At 38.9% G+C, this 23,685-nt stretch overlaps 1 protein-coding gene across 6 annotated transcripts in view; it reads left to right on the top strand.

The window, feature by feature from the left end:
- The window catches only part of PIP5K1B (phosphatidylinositol-4-phosphate 5-kinase type 1 beta), a 168,648-nt gene that overhangs the window by 39,621 nt on the left and 105,342 nt on the right, over positions 1-23,685 (top strand). For 4 of the 6 annotated variants that reach the window (XM_038403537.2, XM_038403536.2, XM_043515437.1 and 1 more), the window contains exons 2-3: positions 15,833-15,914; positions 17,574-17,642. In XM_038403537.2, the coding sequence (XP_038259465.1) occupies positions 17,574-17,642 (69 nt within the window). In that variant the 5' untranslated portion in view covers positions 15,833-15,914. Of the gene's footprint in view, positions 1-1,532; positions 1,624-10,851; positions 10,903-15,832; positions 15,915-17,573; positions 17,643-23,685 lie in introns of those variants that run through there. The other 2 variants (XM_038403535.2, XM_043515436.1) reach the window with 2 other exon arrangements.

The following is a 23,685-nucleotide window of genomic DNA, read 5'->3' as shown; positions in this document are numbered from 1 at the left end:
CTAGAAACTGAATATAGGTTATAAACCTGCTTAGGCAAAGATTGTAATTTACTGAATTTAAGTTTTAGTCTTATAAGTGTAGTTTTATTGTTTGTAACCCTTTGGTTTTTTTTCCTCATACTTGGTATCACTTAAACCTATGTCTTCCAAAGTTCAGTGGCCTTTTTTCCCCCTTTCTGTGGTATTCCCATCCCCATGCTGATTCCTGTGTAAATGGAGCTTCCGTTCTTTCTGATTACACCTTGTTTAATTAAACTGGAGACAGGTAGGTAGCTGTCTTCCCTCGTGGATGGGGGGGAACCTGTTTTTTTCCCTTTTGTTTGATCACTGACTGGAAGCATATAATTCAATATCTATAATTCCTCATATAGTGTTAATACATACATTTCCCAATTATATAAATCTTCTGAGGGATCAATTTTTTTTTCCTTTTTGATCACTGCTCCAGGACTGTTGCTGGGAAAAGTTTTTCTGGTCCTGAAAGCATTTGTACTCTACATATTTGTTTAAAATGTAGAAAATCTCAAGACTAGAGGAAATTACAAAGAAGGGTTTGTCTTGTGTTTGGTAACTGTATACACACTCTAAACTATGATTTCAGGTGTGTGCATATAATGTATATGTGAGTGGGTATACAATGCAGCACTTTTGTACCTTTTTATACTATTTACTAGTTTAAAAAACCAAACTCTAAAGGCAGCTTTATTCCTACTATACTGGATAAATCTCCATTTAAAAAAAAAGATGGCAGATTATTCTAAAATAAAGTACAGTACACGATTTATAGAATAATACAACTAAAGCAATGGCGTATGGTGTAGCTGAATAGACGGTTGGGATGTTCACAAGCAACAAAATGCCTGAGTCAGATACAATAGTAGGTCACCACTATTTGCAGTGCAGTTGCTAATTAATATTTGGCCCATTCCTGAGAGGTGTAGAGCATCTGTAGCTCTCAGTGAAGTGGGTGGGTATTTATGGGTGCTCATCGCTTCTTTGTGAGTTGACCCTACATTGAGAAAAAGGATGACAGATTTGGCAGTTTTTAAAATTAAAGCATAGAAACATAGGCTTGCAAAGCACAGACTGGCTTATCTGATATTCAAAAGTAGATTTTTGCAGGCTGAAGTTCAGTAGTGTTAAGAATAATCTGGGAATTAATGGGTGAAACTCTGGTCCCCAAGGTTGCCATTTTATTGCCATTCAAATGCCGTACTGTATTCCTGAGGCTAGAGTAACATGGCAGAAAACATCAAACAGAATAGGAATCTTCAGATTGTTCTTGTATAACTTATTTTAGTCTCTGAAAGATCTGATAGGGCATACAAATTAATGGAAGTTATTGAAATTGAAGAAGTGAAAGTGATATCTGTTATATTTGGGCAAGACTGAGTGAATAATTTGAATGGCAGCTTGGAGTTAACTTTGCATATGCCTTACAGCTGTTTGGTTCAAAACTTCAGTCTTAATATCTTATCAATATGGCCAAGAAAAGACTTTTAAGAGGTAACGTAAATTCTCTGTTTCCTCAGAACATGAATTCCATCAACTTGGACATATTAATTGTGACATACATGTGTCGTCTTGTTCCTCAAGAGCAATAGAGAGCTACGTATGCCACAAGTAAGAAATATCTAGAGGATAAGTGCTTTAAATGGGTGAATTGGGCTGCTTATGTGGATGTTTTAAGAATGGTTAACTCTCTGCATGACCCAGCAGTCTAACGTTACTTTTCCACTCTTTTTACTCAGAGTGGCTGCTAACTCTGAAATATTATTATCCTAACATTCATTGATGAAAAATTAGAAGAGTTGGACTTGATAAGAGAACAGCTGAGAGGTCAAATATTTTCTGGCATTTTTCAGAACTGACTTGAAAATTTGCCTTTCAACAAGGTTTTTCAACTGTTACAACTAGCATTTTTTAGCAATGGAAGTCAGCTTGCTAATTTAACAAAAGTAGACATGTATTCCTTTGTTTTGGCAACTCACCAAAGAATTCTTGTCACCTGTTGCTGTTCCCTTCTCTTTACACTATTTTTAACAAGAAAAATCATTGGGATCTGAATTTGCAGTCAAAAGTCTGCCACCTCTTTAAACCAGATTTAATAAGAGAAGCTATAAATACTTGTCTGAAGATTTTACAGTCCTGGTGCTAAAGAAAAAATCCTGAGTTTTTCCCAGTTGTATGCTTTGGGATAGAATAAAGTCATGAGAGGATTTTATCTTGGAGATCTATCAGTAGAAAAATGTAAATGTTTTCACCCCTTTGGATAGTTCAGGTGTGTGGACAGATAGTTTAACTGTTTATATATCTTCTTTGATCCCAAACATTTATTCTCGGTTCTCCTCAAATAGTGTGTAGAATGGACTCATCTCTTGACAACAGAGGCCATCTAAGCTCCAATAAAACTCTGATCAGTAAAATGTCTGTCACCAAAAGAATGACTTCTAGTCTGGGCATGTAAGATTCCAACTCTTAACTATGAGGGGGTGCATCCTGCCACTGTTCTCCATGTGGAGTATTCATTGAAGTTAAAAGGGGGTGGGATTATTGTGCAGAATGAGGGAAGGTTTGGATGCTGGGTGAAAGTTTTGTTACCGTTTTTGTATTTAAAGTTTTTTATTGCCTTTCTTTAACAGCAATATTTAGTATATGGTATATACTATTTCAATTTTTTGACCTTAGGAATTACCAGTATTCATATTTCTCCCCCCCCCTTACCCCGCTTAGTATAATAGCATAACAACACAATGTAAACCGAAGCAAAAAACTGGAATCTTTACATTGTAAGGGCCAGGGTCAACAATCCCAATTAAGCAGTTATTTGAGAACTAGCCAGAAAAGCATGTTCCTGAAATACATGTGAAGTGCTTAATGAGGGCAACTTTTTGGTAGAGACTTAGTTTTACCAAGAATCCCTGGCTTGTGTCAGGTGTGCTCTTTGAGTTTGTGGCATGCAAAGTCTATAAACAAAGTCACCAAACACTGTCAATCGTTGTCTATTTTCCTGGAATCTTTGTTTAATATAAATGGTTTAAAGTTTAAAATGGCTTCCTGGATAGATCTAAAATCTTTATTTCCCCACCCCTGCTTGAAAGGCAGGCTTTTACATTATCATGTCCTTTTTAAAAACAAAGAAACAAAAACCAGACAGAGAAACTCAAAACATAATTCTCCTCAACCTACAGTCTGTAGGTTAAATAGCCACAAAAACAACAAGGAGTCTGGTGGCACCTTAAAGACTAACAGATTTATTTGAACATAAGATTTCTTTAAGGTGCCACGGGACTCCTTCTTCTTTTTGTGGATACAGACAGACACGGCTACCCCCGATAGGTTAAATATCATAACTCTGGGGGGATTGACTTTATGGCTTGTTGAAATTAAACTTCAACCTCCTTCCTTTGGATTAAAGCAGAGAGAGAACTCAAACCGCCCCAGAAATGAGCATATGGTTTGTGTTTTTTGTGTTTAAAAAAGACCATGATTTTGAGGGGAAATTAATTTGAAAGGGTGTGAAATTTCCCAGTTTGTCATTATTGGTGCAAGCACCTTTAAGTGAAACAGCCCAGCGTGTTGTCGGCTCTATTATCGCTACGGCAAACCTTGCAATAAGTGAACTATACTTTCATGTCAAATGTATAAATATTACATCAGGTCTCGGCTGGGCTATCAAGGCATAGTTCTGTGTGGCTTTGGGGGGAAAGAATGTGAAAGGATTTGCTTTGCAGCAGGAGCTGCAGAAAGATTTCTTATTGACTCGGCCAGAATTTCTACTGGGATTCTGGGTGGGTGGGGGTGGGTGGGTGGGTGTGTGTGTGTGTGTGTGTGTGTGTGTGTTTGCATGAGCGCCAAACTGAGAAGACAACCACTATTTCAGCGCACATTCCTCCCATTCCAGACCCTCTCCTCAGGCAAGTGTGTGAGCTGTGCAATGCCTGTGCTCTACATCCATATTGTGGCTGACCCATGCACAGACACATACCCTCTCTTGTGTATTAGTGCTGAGTCAGCTGAAATCTCCCCCAAAAGAGACTGCCAGAACTGGTATTGTTAGTGAATACCATGGTGTTTAGGCAAGAGGCAAACCATTGGAAAAACTCTTAAGCCCCCAAAACATAAAATTTAAATGTATTCTGCATCTTGTTTTAGTTGATACTGGCACCACGTTTTGGGTTTGGTTTTCGCTTTACTTTAGTTCTTGGTTCCAGAGTCCCTTCCTGTTCTGCTTTCTGTGAAATCATAATTTCTGAAGGAACCTATGGTGTGGTGGATGCTTCTTGAAGTTAGAAATGCAGCGCTATCAAACATAAACATCTAGCCTTTGTTAACATTATGAATAAGAGAGAGTCCTTATTCTCATGACCCTTTGAAGACATTTAACAGAACTCTTGGGGCTGGATTTTTCAGAATATTGCTGGTTTATAATGTATATATAAACTGGGCATTGCACAGTTTTCTGTGCACATGGTTAGGCAAACAACACTTTTATAGGCTCTATAGAGAGGAATTTTGCCACAAATATATTTAAGAAAAATTAAAGGGTCCGTGTCTATTACAGCTGAGAAAATTCATCTGAATGGAAAAACTACTTTTTAAAAAAAATGTAATAAAAGCATAGATTAAATGCAGTAGGGATTACACTAAATCTCTCCTTTTACTCTGTTGTCTCTTCTGGGTCCTGGGTATAGAAATATTTCCATAACTTTCCTTTCCCGTCTGCTGTAACTTCATTCCTTAGAAGTGATTTGGGTTATAGGACTTCCATCACTTTTAGTGCTTGTTTTAAAGTGTAAGAGCATGCATTCTTGAACTCGACATTAAAAGTGGAATTTGGGAGGCATGACAACTAATGGCCCACTCCCAGATACAAGGATTAAAATCTTCCTGCTGTTCCCTGTTTCCTTTTAAACAATGCCCGTTCCTGTCGTGTGTGTGTGTATATATATGTGTGTGTGTGTGTGTGTGTGTGTGTGTATATGTGTATATATGTATGTGTGTATATATATATATATATAAATAAAAAAAAATCTTGTTATGTTCCAGTCTATGCATCCAATGAAGGGGGCTGTAGCTCATGAAAGCTTATGCTCTAATAAATTTAATAGTCTCTAAGGTGCCACAAGTACTCCTGTTCTTTTTGTGGATACAGACTAACATGGCTGCTACTCTGAAACCTGTCTTTTGATTTGTGTAAATACTTCTTCATGTGGGAGAGACTTCAAAGGCCAACTACTCTCGTAAGATCTGATCTCTCAGGTCTAAATGGATTTTGCCAAATAGGCTTGTAGGTTTTGAATTCTTTGCCAACATATAGCTAGCTACCTGCCTGCCTGTGCTGCACCCTTCTGACTTTGTGATCCCATATCCCCAAAATGAGACAGGCACAATATTCAGTCCAAGTAGTATTGAGACTTCTTAAATTCCTCTTTCAACATGTAATTATTTAGCAAGATTCACATGTAGATTTTTTTTTTTGGTTATCATGATTGGAATACCTGTTAAGCAAGGTGTGATCTCTGTCTGTCTGTTTTGGATCAGAAATATAGATTTATAATGGAAACAGAGAAATTGACTTGTATTACATGGAATCTAAATCTCATTAAAAACAAACCCCACCTTTACACAAAGACTCTACCCAATCATAACCTCATTCTAAGGTATATTTGAACATAAGTACAAATAAGTAACTTGTTTTTGGCCTGCCAAAAGGTGTCAGTACAATGATTAATGGCATAGATGTAGTTTGACTTCTATTTTGGGTGGGCAGGGCTCAAGCCAGCTCCTCACAGCGGGGTCCAGAGAGGGAGTGCCACCTACACCTCATGACTCACCTTAGCAGATCAACCACTTATCTGGGTTGTGGGGGGAGGGGCAACCAAAAACTATAATTCAAAGGTCGGGGAGCTCAGCTCAAAAAGTTTGAAAACAGTTCAGGGAGAGGATAGCTCAGGGTGCAGGGAGAGGGGTAGCTAGGAGCTATTTGCTGGGAGGGGTCCCCACCCAGGCAGTACCGGCAAAGGGGACTGGGAGCTGAGGAGCAGCTTCAAGCCCACGCAGCAGCAGGAGATGAGGGAACTCGGTGGCTGCCTGCTACATGACACCAGCCAGAGCAGCGGTTGTCAAGCACTGGCTGCTGCCCCCTTCCCCGCTCCCCCCAACCCCCCACACCCTCAGCTTCCCACCTCCGACCTGCCCAAGGGGTCGGGAGAGAAGGGAATATGGATCTCCCCTGGGACTGCACTGCTCTTGCTCTGTAGCTTGGGGCAGGGCAATGCCCCTCATGCCCCCGCCAACTCTGCCCATGGGTTCAGGGCTTTTGTCCCACAGGGGCTTCCGAGGATCAGGGCTTCAGCCACGTGGCTCCTGGCTTCAGCCCCATGGGAGGTGCTGGATCTCAGGCTTGTGGACCCCCAGTGGGCCATGGACCCCTTGTTATGAGAACCTTAGTCTGAGCTAGGACACTTTACAGTTCCTTAGGCATGCACCCCTTCTGGAATATAAACTCAAAATTACACCATCTTGCACTGCACAGGGAACTGTATAGCGTAAGCTCATAAAATTTGCCCCCTCCCTGAATGTGGAGAGGAATATGCAACAGCTTTCTGCCTCTGAGTTATGATAGAGCAAAAACAAATTTAATAAATACAAAATATTTGCAGTTAACTTTTGCATGTTGGGAACCCTTTGTTTCAAAGCTTGTTTCCCATGCCAGTCAGTGGAAAAACACTGACATCCCAAGATGCAGTCCAGCACCAGGTGACCTGGTCACATGTCCCTGTAGAGTCGCAGCAGCCATCCCCCACTGGCTGTTTGGAGCCGTTTACAGGAAGGCTCACCAGGTGGGAGAAGCTTATACTAAGGCCTCTTGTTTTTTTCCTAATGGCTCGTTAACCTGAATGGACCCTTCCCAGCCAGCAATCTATACTGAGAGCATTTTGCCTAGTGGGCGTTGCCCAGGAATAGCTACATGTGAAATGTATATATTGTCAATATTCATAAATTTGGATATAAAAATGATACATGCATACAAATAAGATAATCATTTTCAGAAAACCATAATCTTTCTGATGACACCTCACATAGAATCATAGAATATCAGGGTTGGAAGGGACCCCAGAAGGTCATCTAGTCCAACCCCCTGCTCAAAGCAGGACCAAGTCCCAGTTAAATCATCCTAGCCAGGGCTTTGTCAAGCCTGACCTTAAAAACCTCTAAGGAAGGAGATTCTACCACCTCCCTAGGTAACGCATTCCAGTGTTTCACCACCCTCTTAGTGAAAAAGTTTTTCCTAATATCCAATCTAAACCTCCCCCATTGCAACTTGAGACCATTACTCCTCGTTCTGTCATCTGCTAAAGATACCTTATCTTGCATAAAATACATCATAATTACATATCTCCCCACTGTATTTTCTACTGAATGCATCTGATGAAGTGAGCTGTAGCTCACAAAACCTTATGCTCAAATAAATTTGTTAGTCTCTGAGGTGCCACAAGTACTCCTTTTCTTTTTACAAATACAGACTAACACAGCTGCTACTCTGAAACCTGTCATCATAATTGTGTTACTAATATCACTGAAGAATGTGGAGTGCGGTGTCACAGCCCCCCGCACACTGCTGAAGACGGAGACCCAGATTGCCTGCTGAATACCAAGGTGAAAGCAGGTTCTATTGGGCACTGTTGTTTAAATGGCTCAAGTGCTTTGTACAGCTCTTTTCCCCCTCCTGTGGTCCCGCTACACTTTGCCTTCCACACTCAGGTGATATGCTGCTAATATTTCAACAAGAGATTCCCCCACAAATATCCCCACTTAACTTGTGTTAGACCCCAAGCACTTGAGGGAGCAAAGGTGATGCAAAGAGGAGGAGAGAGGGGTTGGGGGAAGCCTATTGTTTTTCATTGAAACAAATCTATTTCTAATAACCACTCCCCAGGATTCAGAGTAGCAGCCGTATTGGTCTGTATTCGCAAAAAGAAAAGGAGTACATGTGGCACCTTAGAGGCCAACAAATTTATTTGAGCATAAGCTTAGCAATACCACATTCTAACCAATGATACTGTATTGAGTACACTCTCTGGAACTGTTTATTTATGCTTTATCCTGAAGCTGGTCCATTCCAAAGACGCATAATTCACTCTTTAGAATTATGTTTATGCACCCAAAGGATAAGGTATTCCTTGCAGAGAGGATTCAGCAGTGTCCAAAGGTTGGGACAGTTCCTTCAGAGGCAGAGAAGTTACTGTGAACCTCTTCAATTTTGTGACAGAACTTGAACAAGGGGCTTCTGTGAACATATCCCTGTTTATCCATATTGGTTTTAGTGAAAGATAAATATTGAAATTGAAGACTTATAAATACATTATGCACAGGGCCAAGTCCTGAGGTGGTGTGTTATGTTGGTAAGGGATTGTATCTAGGTCTGAGGGAGTCTAAGGCCCTGATCCTACAGTGAGCTCTGTGTGGATACACCATTGTGTCCAGGTACAGCCCTATTGACCGTAGTGGGCCCCTGCACAGGGGTCCACTCGTGCAGAACTCACTGCAGGATCAGGGCCAAAAGAGTTATATGCTGAGGTGCTAGAAGATTGTGTGGTCTACTCCTAATGTATATCGTCTTACCTCCTTTTGTTAGTTGGTTTTGCTACCCCTTCTGTCCACTTTGGGCCTCAGGTGTGCGAGTTAAACAAATTTAATTTCCTTTTTACCCACTTGCATCTGCTTACTGACATATAACACGTATAACTTCTACCTGCTTACACATCACTAGTGAGTTTGGCCCACTAAATCAGAACATGAACAGTTAAGCTTTACAAAGTGTCGTAAGCATAAAAAGGAGAGAGAGAAAAGAACTACTATATAAGGCAGTTAAAATATCATTTCTCTCTGGGAATACTGTTGATTTTAAAAAGCACTGAAAATTTAGAGCAGGTGCCCCATTTAATATTAGAAATTGAGCTACTTTCAGGAAGTTCAGAAATTAGTGTAATGTGTGAACTGTAAAGAAAAAAACACAAAGGTGTCTTTCAGTTCCTGTTCCCATTCCCAGGGACATTAAGAAGTACACTGATTTGTTTTCTACTGTGTGATGGCTTATAGTGTGGAGATCTAGTTACTTTTTTTTGAGAAAAGCATAAACTTTATAGTTCAAGAATTAGTTACATTTTAGTCCTCCCAAGCTTTGACAACATTTCTAATAGGCAGCTTTTGAGCCACTGAACAGAGATGCAAAGAAATGAAAACGCTGTGGGCAGTCATACCGTATGTACAGTTACCCATGCCAAAATTCAGCAAATATACAATTAATGAGTCAGAAGGATTCTGTATGCAAAAGGAAAAGTGAGGATATACAAATTTGAAGGAAAAAAGTGTCATAAGGGAATAGTAGCCCAATGTAATAGCTGTTTTTAACTCAAAGCTGTGATGTATATTTTTTAATCCCATCAATGTTATCAGGTAAGGAAGCAGAATTCCTGAAGTGTTTGCAAGGGGTACATAGAGGTCCTTTTGGCTAAAGAATAGATGAATATGGATACTTTTCATTTATTCATAAACCTTTTTATTTTTATTTTTTTGTTACCCCATACACAAAGAATTCTGATTTGAGGTAGTGACACTTGACATGAAACCTGGAAGTCTAGGGCTGCATCTTGCTGTCAGATAAATGTATGTGTATTGCCATGTAGATCTGAAAAATCATCTGGTCAAATCAGTAACTGACTTGACAAAGCTACACAATGACTGGCAGCGTATCTAAAAGTAGGACTGAGCTGAAAATATTACAGTTGAAAATGTTTCTTGCCAAAGTTCAATAAGTGAAGTTTCATAGTTATAAAGCTGACATTTTTGTGACTTTGACCTAACACTGACCTAAAAGCACTTGTGTAACGTGCAATCTTACCATGACAATAATTCCTTCTAATAGAGCCAATAAATACAGTATATAATGGTAAACAGGAAGGCTGAAGTTTTCACTTTGAAATGTTGCTGGTAGAATCTTTGCAGGCTGGTTTGGCGAATGGCCACACTCAAGAAATAAGAAGCACAAATCTTGCATGTTGAAACCCTTTTGTTGTTAGTGCTAACTGATTAATACAATAATCTACGTTTGTCTTGTGACTAGTATTAAATTCTTTTAGTGTGAATTCTTGTGTTTTATTCCAGACAGGCAACAGGCCAGTTTCAGGATCTTGAATCCCCTGTGGGAAAGTATTTATGAAAGGATCAGAAGTGATTAGAAAGTAGCTTCTGCTAGTAAATAAGTTGATCTGAAATGCACAAAAGTATGAGAACAGGATTTCTAGATTAATTATGAAGCATTGTATGATGATGATATTCAAAAACAGTCCCCTTCAGTGTTTCATGAGATCTCAGTTATCTGTTCCAAGTTCTGTCTCAGAGATGATACTTAGTTCTGTCTGTATGTAGTTGTCTATGGCATTTATATGAAACCAATCACCATGCTATATGGACATTGACATCTAGTGTTTAAAAACAAAAATAGACATCTGTTTATATCTTTATTTTCAAAGTTGGATTTAAAAAAAAAGTGGATACTGCTCTCAGTTCCCTTACCTACAGTTATCATAATGGATGAAAAATCATGGTACTCTTTCATTTTAATGTGTTCTTCCTAGATTTGGTACTCATCGGGGCAAAGTCAGGTGGTGTATATGTGCAAACAGCTGACAACCCCCCACAAAAAAGTTGGTTAGTAGCAACCCGTGCTAGCAATAGCTGTGAGAAGCAACATTGCTTATGTAGAATATGCCAATTAAATAGCATGCTTTTTATTTATAAATGAAATAGAAACCAGGTTCTTCTCTCTCTTTTCTCATAGAAAGTTAAGGAACTGAAGATTCTGAGAAATATTTTCTTTTTTCACATTTGGCAATGGTAAGAAAGCAGAACTAATTAGTAGAGTGTACTGAGAGAGGCTACCAGCAAGAACCCCCCTCCCCCAATTTTTTTTTGTAATAGGGCCCCTTCATTGAAGTCAGTGGGAGTTTTGCTGTTGACTTAAATCTGAGCTGAAATGGACTAAAGTAATAATAGTGGTTTCTTTCATTAGCCAGACCGAGAAACTCAAGTACGTATATAAACAATAATTTAGTTCTAAGCTTTGGCTGTATGTATTCGAGTGTATGTATCCTCATGGTTACTAGGCTAGCTGCACTGCTGTCCCTTCTTCGGTCTTACCGAGTGCTCTGCCCCCACAGTGGCAGGCCTCAAGTCTGCCTCTCCTGTGGTGGAGTTCTGCAGTTTGCACACTCTGAGACCAGGACCTGGGCTACAGCCTGTTGGGTATTAACCGTGACTACTTTAGCATGTCCAATGATGTTTGGCACCTGTAAGCATTATACTGTTGGGGCCTGTGACAGCATACATTTGCAGTGCTACAGAAACAGCTTTTTCAAAACCAAGTGTAATTTATTTATTACTCAAAGGTATAAAACAGGTAGAACACAGGGTAAAACAAAAAGCATAGTCATGTGGGTCTGTCTTTCACGTAACTCCCCTCAGTCAGCTAACTCCATCCCTGGCAGGAAGAAACTGCATATAATGCAGCACCATGCTCCCGATCTGTCTCAGACTGTCAGCTGTTTCACTGACACAGTCTGGCCAGCCTCTTTCAACTCATCTGACCCTCTCTCCCCTCCCCCGCCCCTTTCTATCCTCTTTTGAGGTTTTAAGTCTCCTTTTGAACCCAGGCTTAGGCCAAGTCTACACTACAAAGTTTTGTTAGCATAGCTATATCAGTCGGGTGTGGAAGAAACCCCCTAGGCTAGCCAACATAGCTATGCCAACAAAACCACCAGTGTAGACACAGCTATGCTGACAAAAGTGCTTCTGTTGGCTGAGCTAATGTCTTTCAGGGAGGTGGTGGTATAACTGTGCTGACAGAAAAGCTCCTGTCATTATAAACTGTGTCTATTCTAGACAAAATGTTGTTAACTCCTTTGAAGCTGTGTACCTGAGAGGTTCTTACCTTTCCTGTTTGGTTCTTTAACAACTTTTATACTCTATGCATTCAGGCAGGCAGTAGTACAAAACTGAACAGGGAAACAGTCACACAGAATATTAATAAAGAATAGACATACTTGCCATTCATCACATTCACTAAATAAAAACACAAATTTCTGCTTCAATTTTATGGTAGATTAAAATTAACAGCATTGGAGCTTTTCCTGAACACACACTTGCATACCGATTGCTCATAAACTCTGGGAAGCCCACATTCCCTCTATCCCCTTACTATTTGACTCCTATTTCTAATACACGCATGGTGATTATTATATCAGTGTTGTCCTCAACCCTCCAGCTGCCTAGAGAATATCTACACAGCAGAACTTGGGTGTACGGACCCAAGCTTGCACTGCGGTGCTAAAAGTAGCTGTGTAGATATTTGGGCTTGGGATCTTGGGCCCTGGACTTCAGAGTCTGTGCTCCAGCCAGAGCCCAAATGTCAACACAGTTATTTTTAGTGCCATAGCATAAACCTGAGTCTGTAGATCCTGTCTCTGAGACTCGCTGCCTCGGGCTGCTGTTTGCTGTGCAGACGTCCCTTAAAAGGGACAGTTACAACATGACTGGATATTTTATTTTATTATGATTTTTTTGCCTCAGTGGAGGAGTCTGACAGAAATTAGCCAGTGTAATTTCCAGGGGAAAGTGCAGAGTGCTATTATCTCTGAGGTCACTGGAATTGCAACTTGAGTTTTGTAACATTAGAAGGTGTAGGAGTCTAAGCTTTCCAGTGATGTGAAGTAAATCATAAAACACAAATGGTTGCAATAAAAATGATTTTTTTCATTTAAAAGAATAACTTGTTTAAAAAAATCAATTTTTTTTTAAATCTGAATTTTAAACAAATTTTAAACAAGAGCTGAACCTCTTCCTTCAATTTTGGATTCGGGAGTGGGGGACCCAAAGCCAGAGACGGCAGTCTGCAGAAGTCCGGAAAAATTCTTCCTAAAATTACTCTTGGGGAATAACGTGCCTTTCCCCCATGCCCTCAAGTGGGACTGTGCCTGAGGAGCCACAATGAAGACCTTTATAAATAGCCTGGTCTTCAATTTGAGTGGTGAAGTAATTTTGGGTCTTGAAAGGAATTTTCAGAAACTTGTATCTCAGTGAGTTGCTTGTACTAGAACTGCCTGGAACATGCTAAGATCAAATACTGTAGTTCTCCAGGAACTTCCTTCTGTTTCAAACAAGAGGGTAGTAGAGGATTTTAAAAATCAGAGGTATAGTGTAGCCTGTGAATACATTCCAAACACTTTGGGGATATAATGCCCCTGCACTATAAATGTACTATGTATTTTTGTAGAAATGAAACTATTACAATAAAATATGTATTTTGCAAAGTGCCTCAGTACAAAATGGCACCACAGGTCTCTAAAGAATAAAGAGAGAAGGATGTTTTGCATAACAAATTAGTTCAGTAAATTAACCTAATCATATTCTTTACAGCTAATAGGGACCTGATTCTTCAAGATGCTGAGCACTATAAATTCCCATTAAACTCAAAGGAGTTGAGGGTGCTTGGCTCCCCACAATCCTGGGACCAGGAATAGTAATGGTTCTATCTGGCCAACCATCTTTAGAAAATAGAAGAAACTAGCACAAATAGGCGAGTTCTACTTCATAGAAATTTAAGTTACATGTTCAATTGTTACTGTAGTCAGGAAATCACCATCTGTCTTCCTAACCATGGCAACATTACAGGGGCATATTTTTCACATGGATGAAATGTTCTTGAATAATTTATCTGGCTATATTGAGCACATACAGGCTTTTCTTCCACATCCATCATGAATGTTTTCTTCAACTAACATTTTATTGGGAGGAAATTCCTATGCTGTGTTGATGTTTGACTTTCTTTGAGTTGGTCTGATCCTATCTCAGGTTAATGTTGGGAGTAGCATAGGATCTTGCTTTTGTTTGTTTGTGTTTTGAGGAGCTTTCGTCAAAGCTTCCGTCTTAAAATAACCAGTAGCAGTTAGGCTGTCTTTCTGGTGAAATTTGAAACCATGGTAGCATTTTTCTGGAGAAATGTGTCTAGGTTCTAGTACCACTGGTTAGAAGTGCATGTATAGCTGAAGCCTAATGATATTGTTATAAAATAGTTGTATGTATGTATGTTTCTGTATAAATGAAACCTACTTTAAATGGCTCTGTCTGACTTCAGTGGGAGTTCTGCCTGTAGGATGATAGCAGGATATGGCCAACTAATAACATATTAATAATGAAGATATTAGTTCTTTATGAAGACTTAAAGGGCAAAATGAAACTTGTGATGCATGATAAAATGCTGGGGTGTGATATTAGGAGGTTCATCCTTCTCAGAGGATTTGAGTAATACATTTTTTAGCTCTTAATAGAAAAACTAATTTTCCAAATATGTAGATTTGACACAAGCCATATTTGATCTGTGGGTGCCGCAGTTCTTTAGCCATTTCAAGTGGAAAAGTTTGCTGCTGTATGAAAACTTCTTTAAAAAGTTAAGGATAGGCTTTCCTTCCAGGAAAAATTACTTTCACTTTAGATTAATTAAAAGATGTACTTTTAAGTGTGTAGATATGTACAGGGAGATGTTTACACTGATTGCAAGAGCAAAGTCAAATGTATTCGGGGGGCGGGATGGAGAACAAAATTGAACTACCATCTTATGGGTATAACTTTACCAACAGAGAGAGAGAGAGAGAGAGAGCACAAGATTGGAGAAACATTTCCACAGAGGTACCAAACGGCACCCATGTACCTTATTTATTCAAGAAAGCAATTCTTCTTGAAGTCAATGGGATTACTCATGTGAGGAAAGCAAGCAGGACTTATTCTATAATTAAGCTTGGCAGAATTCAATTTTTGTTTTTTTAAATATAATTTTGACAGATTTTTTTTTATTTTAAGCTTTTTAAAATTATCTATTTAAATTTTCAGTTGTGAGAAATTATGGATGAGGTCAGACAATTATTTAATGACTGTAGATACTGAGATTCAAAAAGTTAAAGCATTAAAACTATTAGAACACAAATGATCAACATCACATGTCAAAATATAAAAAGTAAATATCCTTAAATCAAACTTAAAGTTTTCAAGAAGCATTTGTCTGTCTTTGGCTATCTGTAAATTTCAATAATTATAGTGGAAATATTTTCATGGCTTTCTGTGTGTAGGGCGAAATTGACATTTACCAATAAAAATCAAATTTTTCCAAGCCTACCTATAATATATTAATTACATAATTACAATAGCTTAATTGTATAAAGGCTAGAATGCTTTGTATAGTAAGTGCTGATAGAGTTCCTTTTGAAGTAAAGTTTATTATTTATTTACTATTCAGTGCCCAGTCCTGCAAACCCTCAGTCATGCAAATAATCCTGCAGACTTCAATGGGACTACTTGTATGGGTATGGATTACTCAAGTGAGTAAAGGTTGCAGGGTTGGGTGTTCGCTTTACAAACTTTTCAGGGCACAGAACATGTCTTAATTATGTTCTGTACAATGCCATGAAAATTTATGGCCCTACATAAATGTTTTACAGTAAGGACGTCAGTGACACAGTAGCTTTGTATCTAGGGTAAAGGCAAGTTAGAGTTTAGAAAGGATGACCATATTGATTTTATTCAGTGTAGCCAAAGCTAGTTCTATTAAATGACATTAATAATCAGACCATTTGAGAACCATCTTATATTGTCCTGCTTCTTGCAAAGCTCTAATCTACTCAGACAGTAATGTTTCATGTAGAAAGGAATTTTTAAACAATATCTAACAGATGTTACACTCAGATTACATAATGCTGAATGATTTTTGTGTTAATAGGGACCTGGAAAAATTGACAGCATCAATGAATGGGTTGACGGTCACTCTCAGCTGCAGATGACTTGCAATTTAGTTCAGAAAGGTATGTATATATTCATTATAACACTAGTATGTAACACTGATAAAGTGTGACAGGATTTAAAACTTGCCATTTTAATTCTTCCTTTCCTTGGCATCTACACTTGCAGGTGATCTATAACTTGGCCGGTGTGGGAATGTGATTTATTCTTGAACTAGTGTTGCTTTACTGCAATTAGCAGGTACAATGTCAAACATCACCTTGCAACTTTGGACGCACAATGCGTCAACTTAACCACAGGTCTTGGGTCTCTTGGGCATGCAGGGTGTGCCATCACAAATCTAGATCCCGATCACAATCCTCATGGTTTACACTATTTATTGCATACATCAAGCTTGTCTTACAGAATCTGTTGTGAAGTCAAACTTTGACTTCTATATATGTAGTCTTGTACAACATGTTTGGAGTATAATCTTGGAGAATGACGGAGGGTCTAAAGCTCTTAAATGCTGCTAGGTCTGAGAATGTGCTTGTCTCAAATGGTGACATTAACTTAGGGCCAGTCTACACTGGCAATGCTAAAGCGCTACCACGGCAGCGCTTTAATGTGGCTTGTGTAGTCACAGCAGAGCGCTGGGAGAGAGCTCTCCCAGCGCTCTAAAAACCCACCTCCACGAGAGGCGTAGTTACCATGCTCCCAGCACTGGTGCACTGTTTATACTTGCGCTTTACAGCACTGAAACTTGCTACACTCGGGGGGGGGGGGGGGGGGTTTTACACCGCTGAGCAAGAAAGTTGCAGTGCTGTAAAGTGCCAGTGTAGACAAGCCCTTAGACTCCCCATTGAATTTATAAAATGACCTAACTACAAGAAACAAAGGGAGCTGCATGTATTTGTGATAGTGGGGGGGAAAAAGGAATCCATCTTTCAGATGATTGTGTTGAGGGTCTAAAGGAGGGGAAGATGCCATTTAATTGGATTCCAGTAAAAATATTATAGTATGTCCGGTCAGTCTTTTTCTCCAAATCTTATTTACTGTTTATTGTCTGCATTATAGTCCTGCCTGGGAGCCCCTGTACTAAGTGCTGTACAAAACCAGAACAAAAAGACAGTCCCTGCCCCGAAAAGTTTACAATCTAACTAAATTTAGCCCTCCAAAAAGTTTCTTCAAGTTGGCTTGAATATGAAAACTGGTGGGTTTGAAAGTTGCTGAAGGTCCATAACCAAAGGGTAGTGACAAGTGATCACTTATCAGATTCTGCACTTGGTCATGCTGCTAGGTCTGGATTCATTTAACATTTCTTTAATAATCTGGAAGAGGGAGCAAACCGAATGTTACTGAATATCCACTGATGATACTAACTAGGAAAGAGTTACAGATATTAGTAAGGAAAGAAATAATAAAGAAGACCTAGAGAGATTAGAAACAGGGATGAAAGTTCCAAAAAACATAATAGATAGATAGGTAAGAGTGGATGGCAAATTAGGTATGAGTTAGTATTGTGGGATGTCAGCAGGAAAAGTGAGGGCAATCTTGGGCTCCTTTGAATACTGATTTAAGTGAGAGGCCAAAGAAACCCTAAACAAACAATTTTTTGAGAAGAGTCTTTACACAATTTATTAACTTACTACTGTCATCTCTAAAAATCTAAATTTAGCAAATAGGGGCTAACAAATTAGTATTTATGGTTTTTAAAAAAATATTTGTTTTCTATCTCTTAGATGTCATCTGTTACTGAAAATGGAGATGCCCCTGCTGGAAAACAAAATGAGGAGAAAACATATAAAAAGGTAAATGTGACTTGTTGTTTTTGTAACAAGTATCGGAGGGGTAGCCGTGTTAGTCTGTATCCATAAAAACAACAAGGAGTCCAGTGGCACCTTAAAGACTAACAGATTTATTGGGACATAAGCTTTCGTGGATGAAAAACCCACTTGGTTTTTTACCCATGAAAACTTATGCCTTAATAAATCTGTTAGTCCTTAAGATGCCACCGGTCTCCTTGCTTTCTTCCTTTTGTAAGATTGGATATATTGTACTAAACTGGTGTAAAAGAAAAAATTCTACAGCTTTGTCTTTTTTTAGTCTCTAGAATGTATTTTCTTGGACATTTCTCCATTTATTGTGTGCATGAAAGTTTAATACTTGAGCATTCCTAATGTGGAGCCCTTCAAAGTAGAAGAAAACAAATCTCCCTCTCCCTCAACTTTGTACTTGCTGTAAGTCAAACATTCATCAGAATAGGCCAAAGAAGCAAAACAAACAAAAGAAATGCCATTGTTCACTTCTGAGTCCTTTCTCTTTTGTAAAAGTATACCAAGTTCCTATACCCAGTCAGTGTGACTACTCGATATTAACGTCTCTTTTTAAACACACACCTTGCTATAGCATGGGAAATTCTTGGCTCCTAGCAACAGAGATATCTCTGTTGCTAAAAACACTATTGTCCGAGAATCTAGTACAGTAAGTTCTCAAAAGCTTCAAAGTTTGTACTGTGTCTCTTGACTACAAATTAACCCTCCTTATTTTTTTTGCCAAAGGTGTGGTTTTTGTTTTGTATGGGTTTTAAGGTAATTTTGTTTAATAGATAACTTAATGCCTTTAATTCTTTCTTACAATAACGGCTATAGAGATTAACACAGTATTTGTAGCGCAGTGCAACAGAGACTGTTGTTTAGGTGCTACATCAACATATGGTACCTTTCTTGCTGCTGCTTCCTCTCAATTTTCTGTGTGGGTGACATTAAATGAGAGTCTTAATGGCAATGGTGGTACCCACATAAGCTTTTTAAAATTAAAGATAAAATATAAATTTAATGTAGAAAAAAGTCAATATCCTTATAGTGAACAAATTCTTGGCTACTAGATTCAGTTTTCTCCTTTTGGTTAGTAGCACTGTTCTGTACATCAGGGACGGTCCCTCCCTTTGTGTTTGTACAGTGCATAATACTGTTGAGTTCTGGCCTGTAAGAGTTCCTGCAATACCAATAATAAATAATTTTTTCCACGTTTGCAGTTTTGCTATAACACTGTTGGTAAAGTCTAGGAGGATTTTTAAACATTCCATTTTAATTCTTCCTTTCCTTGGCAGCCACACTGACAGTATGTGGGTGGTTTTAAAATTCCAGACCCTTTTCTTTCCTCAGAAGCAACAGGTAGTTATATTTTTGAGGTGGGTTTATAGATGTAACTTTTTTGTTGTTTGTGTCTGCATCCCTCAAGGATTGAATACTGATGGATGTTTGAGACGGGTACAGAAAGAGGCTGGGTTCACTGCTCCAGTAAACTAAGAGAATATAGTACTTCCAATGCAGAGGTACTGTAGGTAGAAAGAGAATACTTCAGTTTATGAAATTAGTACTTGTTCGCTTCCATGAGGTGTTTAACCTCTAGTGGTCACAACTCACTTGTATTTCTTTTGCTGTATCTATTCTGTCTAGACTCATGCCCTTAGTTTAGAGGTTCCTAATCTTTCTCTGTCCCCACGCCAATCCCAAAACCAGCCACAGATTCTTCCTACGGCTCCAATTCCACAATGCTTTGTGGCTGCCTCTTGCAGTTCTTTGCAGCTAATTTTTAATGATAGGATATGTGCCCAGAGATTGACAGGTGTATATTCCAGAACTATTTTTTTTAAAGTTGTATACATACAATATCAGATTGATCCAGTTTTGTTGGCAATTCGCGTATGTTATCCTAGTGCAAAATGACACCAGTCATGACTGGAAAATCTCCAATGGAGCAGTAGAGATAAAAGGAGGCATTGGGACATCAGCAGATTGTATTTGTTTGTTTGTTTTATTTAAGGAAAAACTGAGAGCTGATTTTTAAATTGTTGCTGTCAATAAGTTCTTAGCTAGGAAAAGTACAGAGATGACCAAGTATTTTTGTGATTTAGAATCTTTACACGGACTACCTAACACACTAGTTATTCTGCAGGGAATTCTTCATATTAATTTAAGGAATGCATTGTCAAAGGGTGGTTGAGGTTGTAGTTGCATAAGTTCCTGGAATTTGGAAGTCAGAATATTTTGGTTTTGGACTGGTAAGAGTTCATGCTTTTTTCCCCTTAGTATTGTCAACAGGCCACATTTGCTCCAGGGTGGTGACAGTTCACAGGAGTAAGTATACCTAGTGCTAGAGTGCAACAGTGCAAGCTACTTGCAACCCCTGTTCCATCGCAGGCCCAGAGCTGGTGGCATAACTTCAAAAGTGGGCAGTCCTGGCCCAGAGATGTGCTAATTCAGTGACTCTCCCGGCTGGCCATGTTTGGCTGGGCTCCTCTTGAGCCTCAGTAGGATTTTAAAGCTATCATCTCCCAGAGTAACACCCTCACCCACAACAACACAACTATCTCTCTAACTAGAGGGCCTCTGCCCCACTACTAATAATTTATAGTACTTTACTCAAGTGCTGATTAAGTAAAGTACCTAAGCATGTGCTTAAGTGCTTTGCTGAATCTGGACCTGAAATGGCTTTGTAGGAATCTAACCCAGCAGACAGACTACTTGCAAATACGTACCGTAACATTTAAAGATTTAGTAATGTTTAGATGACAAAAATCAAACCAAACCATTACGGCCATATCCAGTTCTGGTCCAACTCTACTGAAGTCAATGGAGTTGCACCCTCTTTACAGAAGGGCTGAATTTGGCACCTAATATTTAAAAAGCAAAATTATTTATAAGACACTCGCGTGGCTTGTGCCTTCGATATTGTATTTTGCTTCTTAATAGCTTATTTCCTGTGTGTATTCATCTCTCAGAGTAATAGGCAGTGACTATAATGTTTGCAGAGGTTTAGTCATATTTATAAAATGCATACAAAAAAGAAATATGATGCATGGAAAATTTCTACTTGTGATGTAAAATCCAGTGACCCATAAGATTAAAAAGTGGTATAAATATGAGCCTTAGTAGTATATATTTAATTTTCCATGTCCAGAGAGAAATAGATTTTAATAATCTTGGTTCTTCTGTATTTTCCAATACATTTTAACTGTGTGTGTTAAAAAATATCTATATAAATTCCTTTAAAGAGCAAGTAATATGAATGACTCCTGTTGACAGGTAGCTATGGAAAAGAATCACAAAATAAACATAGAAACTAAAGTACATAGTAACTAATCACAAAATACTATAATTTTATTGTAAGTAAGAAGTGGGCAGCATCATCTCCTGTAAAAGTAAACAAACTTGTTTGTCTTAGCGATTGGCTTAACAAGAAGTAAGACTGAGTGGACTTGTAGGTTCTAAAGTTTTACATTTTGTTTTTGAGTGCAGTTATGTTTAAAAAAACAAAACAAAAAATACCCTACATTTGTAAGCTGCACTTTCCCGATAGAGATTGCACTACAGAACTTGTATGAGGTGAATTGAAAAATACTATTTATCTTTTTACAGTGCAAATATTTGTAATAAATAATAGTGAGCACTGTGCACTTTGTATGCTGTATTGTAATTGAAATCAATATATTTGAAGAACATCCACAAATATTTATAATAAATTTTTAAATTGGTATTCTGTTTAACAGTTTGATTAAAACTGATTAATTGTGACTATTTTTTAATCTTCTGATAAGTCACAATTTTTTTGTTTTTGTTTGACAACCGTAGCTTTTAGACAGCTTGTTCATTTTGGAGTTATTCACCACAAACATTTGAATTTCTGGGACCTATTTTAAGTTTTGGCTGAATTTATAAACTTCTTGATTGGTTTTGCTGCGTTTATAAATATTCTAGATATATCCTGAGGGTTTGTAATCTCACATCAAATAATTCGGCTAAAGAAATACAGAAACTTCAAGATACACCCAACACAGTTTTTAAACTGAAGAAATTGAATAACTTTTTAGTTCAAGATCCTAAACTATGCAGATATGGCCAATGGATTTTGTAGGCTCTGTAAACCAGATGGTATAATTTCAAGGAAACTAAAAGCTTCAGAGACACCATTTGGGGCCTGAAAGCTCTGAGCCAAATAGGTATGAAACATTTATCAAAAGAGCTTAGGGTATGTCTGCTCTGCAGGTAGGAGCATGCCTCCCAGCCCGGGTTGATAGACACACACAAGCTCTTCTCAAGCTAGTGTGCCAAAATTCGCGGTGTGGATGTTCCAACAGGGCAGTGGCACAGGCTAGCCATCTGAATACTGACCCAGTGAGTCAGGTGGGCTTCTACTCAGGCAGTTAACCTGCGCTACTGTCCATGCCACAACATCCACAGTGCTGTTGTTTGTGCGCTAGCTTGAGCAAAACTGGCATGTCTGTCTTCCCAGGTTGGGAGGCATGATCCTAGCTGCAGTGTAGACATAACCATCCATAGCAGAGTGCCTTAGATTAGGGGCTTGACTACACTACCGCACGGGGTCGATCTAAGATGCGTAACTTCAGCTACGTGAATAGTGTAGCTGAAGTCGACATACTTAGATCTACTTACTGCTGTGACTTCACTATACTAGACGTGATAAATCTACCCTTGCTGGATTGATCACTGCCCACTGATCCGGTGAGTAGTGTAGACAAGCCCTCAAACTTCTGGGTGCCTGAGGAGGTCGTCACTTGCTTGAAATATACATTGGGGTTTACAATCTCTGCTGATTGCCTCAAAGGATTCTGTAGCCTCTGCTGTGGTTCTTGTGCAAGTTGCAACAGGCAATAGAGGAGGCCTAAAGCCCTGATTAGGGCATGAAACTTCTGCATGTTCCCAGCTGCAGAACAGCTCCCAGATCTGATCCCCAGTGAAGGATAAAATGGATTTCAGGAGTCTCCTGTCACTTGCCACTACGATGGGGAATCCACTGGCCCATGTTGGAGTATGTATAATAATAATTAATAATTAATAAAGACAAGGCTGAAGTCAAAGCAAATGTGGAAAGCATTTATTGCCGCTGTTCTGGAAGTTGCAGTGAGTTTACTAATACCTAGATTATGTATTTACTGACAACCTTTACCCTAAAATCAGACTTTGCACCTCAGCTTTATCTATCTTCAGTTCCTTCTACTTTGCATTTTATAACAAATGCTTTACATAACCCATTCAATGTTGCACTTAAACAGAATGGATCAGGTTCATTGTGGCTGTAATTTGTCTTCCCTTTGCCAGCATGGATCACTGCACCCCTGGGGGGAAATGCACCCAAGTGACAGAAGGTGATGAGTGAGGGCTTTAATTTCCACCATGGATACTATATAAACCCTGCTGAGGGAGCCTGCAGTGTGAATGCCCTAAATTACCACATCCTTTAGTTGCCCCTCTCCCCTGCTATCACCCACCACATCTTGGGTTGTGCTAATCAACTGCAGGTCCCTAGCGGAAGAGAAGGGATACACAGGTGGAAGCTGGTATAGAAGCCAAAGTGAACCTGGCCCTCTCTGTTTATGCCCAACACTGAATGGGTGATGTAAATAAATCTAGCCCAGAATATTAAAATTAAGGTCAATGTTCTCACAAGTGACCTCTGACTTTGAGAGCTTGTTTTCTTTAAGTGTATTGACACTCTCGGCTCTCAAAGACATCACTTGGAATTATGGGTGCTAAGCATTTCCAAAAGTGAGGCCCAGGTTTTCTCAAATTGGGCACCCAGAATCAACAAACACTCTTTGAAAACGTCTAAGCTTGGACGTTTTCAAACAGTGGCAAAAATGAACAAATATCTCAGGTGCTCTTTACCCAGCTTAACAGTATACAGGGTGCTCCTGATTAAAACTGGGCAGGAAAATTTTTTTAAGTAACTTTTAAGCTAGAAAAACAGTGATTTTAATTGAATTTCCTGCTGAGCTGCCCGGCAGTGATCACAACCATTCATAAAACAGTTACAAGAAATCTATTTCCC

This window comes from Dermochelys coriacea, chromosome 5 (assembly GCF_009764565.3).
Source record: "Dermochelys coriacea isolate rDerCor1 chromosome 5, rDerCor1.pri.v4, whole genome shotgun sequence".
Classification (NCBI taxonomy): Eukaryota; Metazoa; Chordata; order Testudines; family Dermochelyidae; genus Dermochelys; species Dermochelys coriacea.
This window is presented reverse-complemented; position numbering and strand designations above follow the sequence as displayed.